Source organism: Coffea arabica, chromosome 1c (genome assembly GCF_036785885.1).
Source record: "Coffea arabica cultivar ET-39 chromosome 1c, Coffea Arabica ET-39 HiFi, whole genome shotgun sequence".
Taxonomy (NCBI): Eukaryota; Viridiplantae; Streptophyta; class Magnoliopsida; order Gentianales; family Rubiaceae; genus Coffea; species Coffea arabica.
This window is the reverse complement of record NC_092310.1, coordinates 54,958,491-54,971,319: the sequence shown is the minus strand read 5'-3', so window position 1 is coordinate 54,971,319 and position 12,829 is coordinate 54,958,491. Positions and strand designations below refer to the sequence as shown.

General features: G+C 41.0%; 3 protein-coding genes across 7 annotated transcripts; all 3 read right to left on the bottom strand.

Annotated features, from left to right (window-relative positions):
- Nucleotides 1-724: 724 nt before the first annotated feature.
- Nucleotides 725-1,963, bottom strand: LOC140005990 (uncharacterized). Its single transcript, XM_072047459.1, has one exon. The coding sequence runs from the start codon at nt 1,961-1,963 to the stop codon at nt 725-727; it is 1,239 nt and encodes a 412-aa protein (XP_071903560.1).
- Nucleotides 1,964-3,465: 1,502 nt separating this feature from the next.
- Nucleotides 3,466-5,647, bottom strand: LOC113730405 (probable NAD(P)H dehydrogenase (quinone) FQR1-like 3). 5 transcript variants are annotated; one of them, XM_027255080.2, is made up of 5 exons: nt 5,356-5,647; nt 5,188-5,277; nt 5,005-5,098; nt 4,648-4,913; nt 3,466-3,855 (listed from the first exon to the last, which is right to left on the bottom strand). In XM_027255080.2, exons 2-5 carry the CDS (start codon nt 5,211-5,213, stop codon nt 3,612-3,614), a joined length of 630 nt encoding a protein of 209 aa, XP_027110881.1. In that variant the 5' UTR covers nt 5,214-5,277; nt 5,356-5,647; the 3' UTR covers nt 3,466-3,611. The 5 variants fall into 5 exon arrangements, with proteins under 5 accessions (XP_027110881.1, XP_027110874.1, XP_027110865.1 ...); XM_027255073.2 differs by having other exon boundaries at nt 5,362-5,647; XM_027255064.2 differs by having other exon boundaries at nt 5,372-5,646.
- A 703-nt stretch (nt 5,648-6,350) lies between these two features.
- Nucleotides 6,351-11,849, bottom strand: LOC113730400 (anthranilate synthase alpha subunit 2, chloroplastic). Its single transcript, XM_027255050.2, has 11 exons — nt 11,538-11,849; nt 11,234-11,418; nt 10,644-10,833; nt 9,828-9,979; nt 9,315-9,430; nt 8,979-9,225; nt 8,846-8,902; nt 8,503-8,655; nt 7,830-7,910; nt 7,245-7,331; nt 6,351-7,018 (listed from the first exon to the last, which is right to left on the bottom strand). Exons 1-11 carry the CDS (start codon nt 11,698-11,700, stop codon nt 6,695-6,697), a joined length of 1,755 nt encoding a protein of 584 aa, XP_027110851.2. The 5' UTR covers nt 11,701-11,849; the 3' UTR covers nt 6,351-6,694.
- Nucleotides 11,850-12,829: the final 980 nt, after the last annotated feature.

The following is a 12,829-nucleotide window of genomic DNA, read 5'->3' as shown; positions in this document are numbered from 1 at the left end:
GGTAGCATTCTCGGGCGGCGCCCACGTCACTGCTCACCTCAGCCACCCCCTCTGGTGTTGGAAATTTGAAGCTTAGGTGGTAGGTAGAATATACGACTCTCAAGGCATTGAGCGTGAGCCGGCCTATCAGCATGTTGTAAGGAGAGTCCGCTTTGACCACCGCAAAGCTGACAGGCACAGTTCGGCAACGGGGATGACGCCCGATAGTCACCATTAAATTCACCATGCCTTCCGGGTGGACGACGTGTCCCCCGAAGCCGACAAGGGGAGTTCTGACCGGAGTGAGTTGTTCCCGGGTTAGCTTCAAGCTCTCGAAAGTTCGGTAGTACCGGACGTCTACCGAGCTTCCGGGGTCAACGTAGACCTTCTTGACTATATAATTGTTTGTGAGGACCTCAATCACGAGGGTCTCGTGATTGCTGGAGGCAGCGGGGACAGGGTCGCGGGGACCATAAGTTATGACCTCGGACAGCCTCGAGCTCGGCTCGGCCACATCCATGCCGGCTTGGCGGTAGGTCCGCTTTCGGGAGCTCTGGCTGTCTCCTCCCGTGGGACCACCTGAGATGGTGTTGATCACCCCGGCAATGTTTGGACCATAGCCTGGTGACCCGTCGCGTGGAGGCCTTTGGTCCCCTTTCTGGTCCTCAGGACCTCGGCAGTTGAACTTGGTGTCCCGCCTGTCTTCTCGGCGAGGACCTCGGCTCTCCCGGTGGGAGGCACTTCGTCAGAAGCTTCCATCTTTGCGGACAAATTGTTTCAAGTGTCCTTGCCGAATTAGATTTTCGATCTCTCGTTTCAGATCGTTGCAGTCTTCGGTCTCGTGCCCAACATCTCGATGGTAGGCACAGTAGAGGCTGGAGTTCCTCCTATCTCTTCTTCCAGTGATCTCAGGAGGTGTTCGGCCGAGGTGGTTCTGCCTCATCACAGCCAAGACATGAGATCGGCTGGAATTGAGCGGTGTTAGCTCAGCGTCCGAGGTGGAAGATCTTCCTTTCACGATCCGGTCAAAGACACTCCGGCGGTCCCGTGGTGGGTTTGAAGTGCCACTTGGGCCGGGTTCACCTCGGCCGATGTCTTTCCTTCTCCGGGCATCTTGTCCCGTACGAGAGGCTTGGGCTTCTCGCTTCATGCGATTCACATCTTCACTTCGGATTCCCTGGTCCACTCTTTCCCAGAGTTCGTGAAGTGTACGAGGGTAATCCCGATGGATTTCGGTGTTGAAGAGTCCGGCCACCAACCCGTTGGTAAAGGCCGCGAGAGTTACCTGCTCGTTCTGATCAGGTATTTGCACATTCTCCTCGTTGAACCTCTGAGCATACGAGCGAAGAGACTCGCCCTGACCCTGTTGAAGGTTCAAGAGATAAGTTGAAGTCTTCGTGATTGGTCGAGACGACACGAAGCGGTGGATGAACCGGTCTATCAGCTCATCCAGGGAGGAAATGCTCCCTGGTTCCAAACTCCAGAACCACTTCCGGGCAGTCCCATGTAGGAAAATGGGGAAAGCCCGACAAATCACGGCGTCGGGGACGCAGTAGAGTCGGAATGCGGAGATGAAGGCGCGGAGGTGATCCTCGGGGTCACCTCGGCCGTCATAGGTGTGCAAGTTTGGAAGCTTGAAGTTCGGGGGCACCCTTTCCCCATTGATGTCATCCGTAAAGGGCGGGGCCCTCATGTAGTCCGAAGCTAGGCCCCCGGGGCGCCGAGGTGGGTCCTCGGCCCGTTTCCCTAGGAGTCCTCGAGAAAACGCTCGGGAGATGGAGGCAAGCTTAGAGGTCGCCTTGGAGGAGGCACGCCTGGAGGTACTCCGAGAGAGACGCCCCTCATCGGAGTCTTCATCTGAAGGTGCCTCAGGGGACTTCGTCGGCCTCCTCTTGGAAGACTCGGCCTTTTCTTTCCCCTGTCTTTTGAGGTACCTTCCTAGCTCCTCAAAAATGGTAGGGTTGTGTGATACGAACTCGGCCATCTTGGCGATGGCATCATCGTTGTTTGGCTGGGTCCTTTGGGACCCTGGTTCTTCAGAGATGCGGTCTTGCTGGGCTCCGGAGGTCTGCCCAGCCCCATTTGAGGGAACTCTTCCGCTTCTGGAACGCGTGGATCTCATTTTTAGTGATCTCGTTCCCACAGACGGCGCCAATTGAGGAGGTGATTTTTGGTTGGTACCTAGACCGACCTGGATCAGTCCTCTCTGAGATGAAGTGAGGTGAACTCCTGTGTCCGAAGTGAACCTCGGTGTCCGAAGTGAGTGGCGGGGCTTCTCCCCTGGTATCACTCCGACGATCAAGTTAGTATGAGAACGAGAATAATGAGAATGAGTTAATGAACAGTGTGTTTACTTGTTGGGAGTGTGTCTGGGGTATTTATAGAAGAGAGGTGGTCAAGACGGAAGGCTCATGCTAGCGGGACCCACTCTCTGGCACTACGGCTCTGTCTCCTGTCAGGAGGTCTGACTCTGACACTGTAGCCGCCTGGGAGTGATGACGGAGGATATGGTGCAGGTGCTATTAAGTGCCTCCAGTGCTTTTCAGATAAAGTGCTGGTCCTGGATGATGTCAGGTGGGTTGACATCATCAGCGTGCAGCTGAGGCGGGGGTGCCGAGGTCGGCTACACAGTATGCTATGGAAACGGCCGAGCCCGAGCTCAGGGATGATGTCCGGGACACGGATGAACTCCGATGAGAGACGAGGTGAGTCCACCTCGGCCACTCGGGATGGCCGAGGTGAGCATCCTCAGCCTTCGGATTAAATGTCCAATTTGTTTCAAGTTTCTAAGCTCAAATTCTCGAGCGCTCTCGCTGTAAAACTTGAAATCTCCCCCTAAACTATAAATGCCCAATTACGTTTCAGATTAAATACCCAATTATGTTTCAAGTTAACGAGAACAGCCAAATTTTTCTCCAACACTTTGGAAATCTTTTGTTTGAACAGCAATTTTTCTTCGTTTTGCGTGAACACATTTTTCAATCATCTTTTTACCTCATATATATCAAATCGCTACAGTAATTTTTCTACAAATAATCTAGAAAAATGCAATCCCAACGAGGCCTAACTTTTTGTCCAAAATTTGCCCATGTGGTTAATTTGTCCAAAATTATCTGATGGACCAGAAAGATTTTGGCCCATAACTTTTTTCTATTATTTTTGTATTTTTTTCCGGAGAGGGAAATTTCGATTTAACTGTTAAATAATAAGGATGAAAATAAATCAAACTCAATTGAGTTATTCAGTGAAAAGTCAAACTTCAGTTTTGAACTGCTCAATGAAAGTTCAAACTTGAGGTCGAATAGCTGAAATGGTTTGATGAGTTCGAGTTCCAATTTACTATATGAGATTTGAAAGTTCATTGACCCTAATCGAACATTAAATAAATATTATAATACTTTTTTGAAAATTTTATATATTTGTTAGTGTGAAATATCGTAAAGTATCTCATAGAAAGTTGACAACAATAATAAAATTGAAAAAAAATTTACACCAAAACATCATTACCTTTTTGTTAGAATTTTATTGTTCTTTGCGGGAACGGGCGTGATATGGTGACTTGTACAGTTCAAAGTCATTGATGTAATTTCTAACACTCGCAAATTTTGGTATAAACTAGTACAACTTGATATTCACTGCACTTGAGGGGAAGATTTTTTCAGCTTTTTGGTAATTTCAGCAACGTACTTTCCCTGATGAAAGGCTTGCTGAAGTTCCAGCTTCGTAGGCTGACGAGATCCGTCTGCCGCATAAGTTCCAGCGCCGTAGGAAGATCCACCCTTTACCTCATTCATCTCAAACATTCCACTCCCAAAGGTATACCCAAGAGGAACAAATATCATCCCGTGGTGTGCCAACTGTGTTATGAATGTTAATCTGCAACACACAAATGGTGTCAGGATTAGTAAGTAGCAATTGAACACAAGGAAAAGGGGGCCTAGCACTTGGAACTGGAAGTGTTTCAGTCAAATTCAGATTCTTGACGTTATCCAGCACTAAGAAAGGTGAGTGCGGGCAGGAGCTGGAAAGGGAAATAAAAGCAAATATAACCCTAGTGAAACCATTCATCTGACAGAGGAGGCTAACTGTTCAAATGTCAGCATTTCCTATTCCCTTTTTAGTAGTCTAGGAACTCCAAAGCCGAGAGCTGACAATTAGAAGCTTAGGCAGTCTGTTTAACTTAAACTACAATCATAAACCATTAGAGAGGGGAGTACTACTTGGTTGATGTACCAATACACCGCTTCCACAAATGAAAAATGGGTTAACCATGTAGAATTGACAACATTTACAGGCAGAAAACGGAAGTTAGGCTCCTGGATCGTCAGAGGAAATAATTTCAATATGTATGACTCCAGCAGAGACTTTTTTGTAACCGTGTCAACTTTTTATAGGGAGGAGGAAATTCCAAAGCAATCAAGCAAAGCTCGACAGGACACGAATCATAGACAATTCTTCAAATTCATGATCATCCTCATAGACCATCAGAGTAGTAATTAAGGTGTTCTATCCCAGCTGCCTCCTGAAATTAATTAAGGTAAACTAAAGCAAAATCCCACGAATCCGATCACATTAATCAAGCATATAATCCCCTAATATTTTCAGTTCAACGCCAATGCAGATTCTGAATAATCGAACCACAAAGATAATGAAGCAGAAAAAACTCACGCAGTAAGCTCCTGGCCACCACCATGGAAACCGGTACTCCAGAAGACCCCGGCAGGCCTGCCAGCAAGAGCCTGAGTAGCCCAAATTTCATGAGTAGCATCAAAGAAAGCCTTGACTTGGGCAGCCATCATCCCAAACCGAGAAGGAGAACCAAACAGAAAACCATCAGCCTCCACAAGCTGCTCCGGCCTGATCTCAGGCACATCATCTGCTTTTGCAGGAGCCTTCATCTTCTCCAATATTTTCTCCGGCAAAGTCTCAGGCACCTACATCTTTCCATCAAAACTATTCAGTAAAAAAATTATAGATCTTTACATCCAAGCTAACATCTTCGCAAAAGGGTCATCAGAGAAGTACCTGCCAAAGGGTTGCCTCGACTCCTTCCACAGAATTGGCTCCTTTCTGTATTTCTCTTGCCATACTGTCTACATGCCCGTACAGTGAATAATATCTATGTAACAAAATCGAAGCTTTTATTCAACAATCCAAAAACGTATATAGATCAAGGGGACGAAAATCACTGATCTGAATAATACTTACACTACATAAACTTTAGTGGTGGACATAGTTGATCTCTGAATGTAAGCCACACCAAATTGAAGTTCTCTACATAAAAAAAGTCACCTTGGACTGGAAAGCGGCGACGGTGTCTTTAATTAGGTTAGATCATAATCAAATTCAACGTTTGCATAATTACTTAATACGAACATTTACATTTACATACGAATACATTAGGGAATCTGATACGAACACCGATCGGAGTGCACAGTACGGAGACGGAATTTTGCTACCAAAATTTGACTTTTTCATGGATCATCAACATCACACGACTCCTCTTTTGCTAACCTACATGATGAACCACAAAACTAATTCCACGCCCAACAGAAGGAAAACAAAAAGGCACTCAATCTCGCAGCGGAAAAGATGGATAGCTTCGCCACGTTGGAGATAACCTTGTCATCATTTAAGCCTTGGAATTTAGTGCTGCTCTTCTAGATTACGAGAGCAGATCCTCTGTCCAATATTTTATATCCAACGTGAAACTATGTAATTTCATTTATTATATCTGTTGATATGATAACTAAAAATAAATAACTGTTTGACTGCCTTATACTTCTTTTTCTTTCTTCTTTTTTGGGTTTCCTTTATTTACACAATTTTGTTACAATTCTCATCTTTTTTAAAACAAAGTATCAAGAATTTCAAATACAAAAGAATATTTAAAAAAGATGGAAATTGTAATAAAATTGTGTAAATAAAGGAAATTCAAACAAGAAGAAATAAAAAGAAGTATAAGGCAGCCAAACAGCCACTTATTTTTAGTTGCCATATCAGCAAATATAATAAGTGAAACTATATAGTTTCACATTGAACAAAAAATTGGACACAAAATATTGGACAGAGGATCTACTCTCCGTACGCAGCAGCCAATTTTTTTGGACTCCTTTTTAAAAACTATATAATAAACAAACTCCTATTTCATACCATTGGCATCCACTCTGACAATCAATCTTTGTCAGAGAAAGTGAAGAAAAGCAAAGTCGAGGGAAGGTTGGCTACTATAAGTATATAACGAATCTGGCTTAAAAATCATCATCACTTCGGCTGACCGCATCGTTTGGCAGAAGCTGGGGAAGTCAGGCCATACAATGCGGGAACTAAAGGAGGGGAAGGAGAGAGCATAGAATCAATCAAAGCCGATGTACGTTCAGGGGCTTCCCAGTATATGATATAAATTTATTAGAGATCCTGTAAATCTGCAGTAGCACATGATACATTTCCAATATACAATTGTATGTCCAGTAAGTAAGTGAGAAGCAAAATTTTCTACGAGAGTCAAAAGTACAATGAAAGAGAGAGAACAAAGAAAAGCCAGAGTTTCCCTAAACACTAAAAAGCAACAGACTACCAAATTCAACCAAAGAAAACTTGTATGGTTTCACATCTACTCTTGCTTTTTGACACCATACTTTCGTCTTCGACTACCTGATGACAGATATGCAAACTTAAATTGGAGGGGGAACAACTTCCATGGGAGTTTACTGTGTTATTTCTCAACAAATGATGACTCTGCTAGATCAATTGCACGAGCAAGAGCAGCAGCTTTGTTTTCACACTCTCTCTGCTCATCGGCAGGATCACTATCAGCCACTATACCTGCCCCAGACTGAAGATGGGCAATCCATTCTCTCCGTCTGCATTCATCCTTGTACGAATACATTGTGTCATAACGCATTCCTGTAGGGAATACAATCGTTCTCAAAGCTAGCGCAACATCCATGTCACCAGAAAAAGAAATTCCCCCAAATCCACCACTATAAGGTCCACGCCTTGTGACTTCTAGCTGATCGATCAATTCCATGGCCTTTACCTATTTCAGTGCAAAATAAAACCAAACTAATCATCTAAAAACACATCATAGGGTGGAATCATATGCAGAATGCCACATTTCAATGATAAAGAGCATTGTAATGATACAGTCAAGAATCTTTATTTAGATAGTGTGTTTAGACTACGTGAAAACTCTGGTATCTTCAACTGAATCAAAACCCAACAAAAAGACGGACTGCATACAAAATAGAAAGGAGATGAAGAACCTTTGGGGCTCCACTAACAGTTCCGACAGGCAGTGCTGCACGAAGAGCGTCCCAGCTAGTCAAATGATCAAGTAACTCTCCAGTAACCTGCAAAGTAGGATGCCATCATGCCATCATTTTCAGAATCCTATAGAGCAAAAGCAAATAGCACCAGCAAAGGAGATTTAGTAGGTTCAACATTCACAAACATGTATGAAGCAAATCTCAAATCTCAGCTCCTCCACTGGCTACAAATGACGAAGCAAAACATATGCGCTGCCTTTACTGTGTGTATGCACTCATGTCAATTATTTTTCCACCAAAAACAATACCCTTTTAGGAGAAAACCTTAACAGATGCATCTAAACAAAACAAAAAAAACTAGCGATTAAAAAAGGTAATCATAATTCTACCAATGAGAAACGGAAATGTTTGGGATTACAGACCTTTTGATCAAATATACTACCCAAATAGAAAAGGTCATTAAACATATCAAGTAAAGAGCTCTGGTCTAAACAATTTGTCCAATTGCAAACATACTCTGTTTTCTGTGCAAATCACTCTTTCATTGAGAACAATTAACATATGGCCATAAGAATAACTTACTGTGGAGCTGATGTGCATGACATGGGAATAGCGTTCAATGTTCATGAGCTTCTCAACATTCACAGAACCAGGTTTTGAGACCTGCATCACAGAAACTTCCTGATGAGACAATCAGTGCCATAACAATATCAAGAGGTAAAAATAATCTCCGCAAAAAGATCAAATGCATTGCACCATTACAAGATTAACAAAATACTTTATACATTGTAAGTTGACGGCCAACAGTACATCTTTTATCAAGTCTCACGTTGTTCCACCATCATAAAAGATGATTGACAAGGCAAGATGCTGAGCGACATTTTACAATGAAAAAGACACCTACACAGACATTGCACAAGATAGCAGATGTGTATTGGCGCTGCAGTTTCAGTCATTTAATTCAAAGTATTTAAAGACTCCTAACATGAGATTACATGTAGATAGACAAGAAATGTTTATTCTTAACAGTATAAATCCAAAGAATCCTGTTGAGAAGCATAAGGATTTAATAATCCAATAAAATCAAAAATATTAATCTGCAGGATAAGATACGGTTAAATCCTACACATCCCTTTCAAATACCAGGAAAGCACTTTTACTCACAGAAGGGGCTGGGGAAGGTGGTGATGCGATGAGATGTATGTTCCTTTATCTGCTAAATGAAGAAAGTAACATCAAAGGACCAAGAGAAAACCTTTCCAACATCATTTCTCCCCAGATCAACCAACATAATGTGTTCCGCACACTGTTTTTCATCATGAAGGAGTTGAGTTTCTAACATGTAGTCTTCTTTGGGCGTCTTTCCCCTCCTGATAGTCCCTGCTAGTGGCCTATTTGTAATAGTTCTCTGCAACATAGAACAGATAATACACCTGGTTAGTGTACTAAGCTGCTTCTGTAAAAAAGTAGATCAAAAGTGCAATTCTCAAGAAAGATGGATAAAAGGTCTTAACTAAAAAAATCATGCTTACTTTGAGCCACTAATTTAACGGAACAGAGAAAACTGAATTGCATGATGACAGACTGCAGTAGTTTACCTTCTTAACTCTGGTGAGAATTTCAGGGCTTGAACCAACCAGAATAGATCCTCTTGCCTGATCATAAGACACGTCCAAGAAACGGTCAAAAAAGAAACACAATGTATCAAGTTTGAGTGGAAAGCAGGCAAACCTGTAAATAAGTCATGTAGGGACTTGGATTGACAATTCTTAATGCTCTGTAAACTTCAAATGGATCTGCAAACGTCCGTCGCTCAAAACGCTGACTTAGAACGATCTGAAAAATATCCCCAGCCAATATATGCTCCTTAGCCTGCAACACTGCTTTCTCATAGTCTTCACTTGACATTGATGAATTCTTTAATGACAGACCAAAAAGGCTAGTATACAAGTTAATTGAACCAGCAGCCAGCCTGGGACTGCATTTAACAATTATATCATACATAACATAATTTAACAGTAACAAACACATAAATATTATACAAAAGTTTTGAGTTTGGTAGCTCACGGGACAATATTATGAACTCTAGACACCAAAGCCTCCAACCGGTTCATGCCATCATTGTAGGCCTCCTCAACCGAATAAAATTCATCCAACCGCACCCAGTGAATCACATAAGCTTTCTGAGATTTTAGAGATGAGAAGGTAAAAAACACATTAACAGATAAACTAGAAACTGAATCAGTCCCATTTTGAATGATACTACCGGAAACCACACGCTATACACCGCAAAAATTTAATTCAGAATTTTATAGGCATCAAGACTAATGTGTAGGGAAAATTTTGAATCTATACAAAAGGATAAGGCAATACTAATCTGCAATCTACTTTAAGAAAGATAATCATTTGTGTGAAAGATACTTCTTTCTTTATTGGGTCGTGTTTAAAAAGAATTTCAACTATGCTCACCATGGTCATGAGGTAGATGTATAGAGCATGTTAAGCAACAATTAGAAACCCCAAGACACCAAGCTAGTTCTTCAGCAAAAGCCAAACATATTGGGGAGGATGGTAGCTAACCTTCTCCACATGATCAAACACGATTACATCATCATAGAGGCCTAGATGGACATCAGGAAGGTTTCTGTCATCCACAGGGGCATTTGAAAAAGGAAGTTTCTTCTTCTCCACGTATCGGACCGTATCATATGAAAAATAACCAACCCAACCACCTAGTTAAAAAAGAAGTAGTCAATTAAAGAAATGGGGTTATTTGATAGGATAAAGCCCACATTCAGTGACAGCAAACACTAAATGGTCAAATCAAACCTCAAGAAAAAATCACTTTTGAAATATCAATAGAAGTTTACAAGAGAATGTAAATGTAGTTTTCCTACAAAAATACATATAAAATTGCACCTTGTAATTGCTTCATCAAGATGCAAACCACAAGAAAAACCCATGGTCAAAGAAGTTCAACAGCATGTTGACAAATCTTTCATTGACATTTCAGATGTCAGAACAGAAAAAAAAAATTACAAAGAGCAATGAAGACCATCTGAACGAAAAAACACATTGATGTCTAATGCATAAATTAGTTGCAGTGAGTCAATCTTTTCATATACTAAGGCATTTCAGTCTACTGTGACATACATTGACTGGACAGTGCCTTTAGAACATGTTGAGTCAAGCTTAAAATTAGATAACCAAGAAAACAAGATATGGCTAGGAATTGCTGATACAGTGGAAAGATTTAACAGCAAAGAGGTCATATTCTATATCCTAAAAGCCATGCTTCCAATGTCGTTCAAAAACTAGCTTCTTTCAATGACCTGAAGACTTCAATTATTTATCAGTAACAAAACCATGGAAAAACAAAAAATCCATATCACTTACCACAAAACGCTTCAGGGAGCTCCTCAATGCGCTGAGGCTTCCATTTCTCCATAATTCTCCGAGGAACTATCATTGGATCCTCTTCAAACTGTTCCACTCTCTGTCCTCGACGATGATCCATCACAGTCACCATGTTTTCTTTTGCAACAATTTCCATTGTTGGCTGAGCCCCAATTACACTAAATCGCCCCTAAAACAATTGATTACACATCAAACAGTTTCTCACCAATAAAACTTTTTAACCAATTTCCCCAACATTAAGAGAAACAGAGCAATACAAGCCATATCAGTTTGCAGCAACCTCTTTCTTCTCATTCCTTTCATCAACTTGTGATAATAATTGCAAAACAGAAACATTAAAACATTATTGCATGATAAATGCGTCTGAGTCCAGAATGATATCCTTGTTTACTAAAATTGATGACTGTAGTACGACTTAACAACAATGCTACACTTACATACCACGTAACATCCTCTTAATGTCTGTCTCTCTTCTTTTTTTTTAATTTATTCTTAAAAGTTGCTGGATTATTATACATAGCCAGGGGATGCTTAAGGGTACTTAATTGGGTTGGTAAAAAGAAGCTTACGACGCTGGAAACTTTCAAGCCAGGCTCAACGGACTCAAATAGAAAGCTGGGAGCTTCTCTATCATCTTCTCTGACCAAACAACGATATGCCAGGACAGGGGTGAGGTGATCGGAGAATATAGGCCTGTACAAGGGGATCAAATTCCCGTGTTTCGCCGCCTCCTTGAACCTGGCCGACTGGTCCACTGCACCCCGCCGCAGCGTGCCATTTCCACATACACAAAAAGAAAACGAGCACTAATAAAAACTAAAGTTGCAGTGAATGAATAAATGGAATGATGGGTCGCAGGAGATTTCAATTTACCAAACGGAGAAGGAGTAATGGTGGAGCATTTGAGTGCAGGCAGGAGACGTGAGGTGTTGGAGGTTGCGATTGAGATGGTTTTATAACCTGAGGGGATGGAGCGAAGGAAACCGGAGCCGGAGGTGGAAGGAAATGGGCAGTGCTGAAGAGGTAGGGTTTCCATAGTTAGGTCAGAGAATCAGTAAGTCTGAATAATTTTAGAAATTGCAGGAGAATGTCAGAGACATGGGACAGCTGCGGCGGTCTTAGCCTTGGAGACGATTTTTACCTTGCTTATTAGTAGCAGTAGTGGCAACAGCAGCTAGTCATAGCAGCAATAGAAGCAGTACTTAGGACAGTCAATGGAGCCCCGAGCTCGACTCGTTCAGCATAACAACCCCGATTTTTTCACGAGCCTATCTGAGTTTGGGCTAAAATTAGATTCGAATTAAATAAGTGTCGAGTTTGAGTTTTATTAAATTCAAACCCGATATAAATTCGATCTTTTAATTACCTATGTGTATATTATTTATATTTTGATATTATATTATTAAATATTAAATATATACAAATTACAAAATATAAAAATACATATGAAAACTCTTCTATTATCTTTTTTGAGAGCCAATATTGATAATGCATAATTGAAACTAATTTTTCTTATTGATTGAGTAAATTTTTGTATTAGCATAATATTGAATTTTTTTTTTGATCTAGAAACACAAATCATCAAAGATGTTAGAATTCAAATCACAAAGCTACGAAGAAGTTCTAACATTTGAAGACGTAGGGGTTTATGACCGCATATTTTATTACTATTTTCATGTATTTTGAACGAATTAAATATAAATATTATTGAAAAATTCTTGATTTATGTACTTTTCAAGGACTATTACTTGTTCATGTTTAGTTTTAATATTATAATCCTGTGAATGCTAAATTAGTTTTACAACTTAATAGTTATAGTAATTATATCAAAAAAATTGAGAAGTAATAAGTGAGTTTGGGCTAAGTGTGAATAAGGTTCAAAATTCAAATATTTTATGAGTTGAGTATCATCTTCGCATTTATTAACCCAAAACTCATGATCCGAATCCTAAAAGTGACACGGATAAAATGAATTGAACCTGATTTTTGAAAGTCCGACTCATATCATATGATGTAATTGACAATACGAGTCTATGACTACTAATGGGGTCGAGGAATTTTTGACTTCAATGCTACTGCTGCCTATTGAAGGCAAAAAGAATTAAATTAAAGACACGGAACAGGAACTGAAACTGAATGAATGAGGTTTGTAGATTTCTTTCTTT

What these genes read in the sequence shown, in the direction of transcription:
- LOC113730405 (XM_027255080.2), bottom strand. Translation starts at nt 5,213, where the DNA reads ATGTCCACCACTAAAGTTTATGTAGT. An exon ending in ACCACTAAAGTTTATGTAGT is followed by an intron (nt 5,099 to 5,187) that starts GTAAGTATTATT and finishes TTTGTTACATAG; the next exon opens with ATATTATTCACTGTACGGGC. An exon ending in TCGAGGCAACCCTTTGGCAG is followed by an intron (nt 4,914 to 5,004) that starts GTACTTCTCTGA and finishes GGAAAGATGTAG; the next exon opens with GTGCCTGAGACTTTGCCGGA.
- LOC140005990 (XM_072047459.1), bottom strand. Translation starts at nt 1,963, where the DNA reads ATGGCCGAGTTCGTATCACACAACCCTACCATTTTTGAGGAGCTAGGA.
- LOC113730400 (XM_027255050.2), bottom strand. Translation starts at nt 11,700, where the DNA reads ATGGAAACCCTACCTCTTCAGCACTGCCCATTTCCTTCCACCTCCGGC. An exon ending in GCTCCCTGAAGCGTTTTGTG is followed by an intron (nt 9,980 to 10,643) that starts GTAAGTGATATG and finishes TTTTTTAACTAG; the next exon opens with GTGGTTGGGTTGGTTATTTT. An exon ending in TTCTCACCAGAGTTAAGAAG is followed by an intron (nt 8,656 to 8,845) that starts GTAAACTACTGC and finishes TCTATGTTGCAG; the next exon opens with AGAACTATTACAAATAGGCC.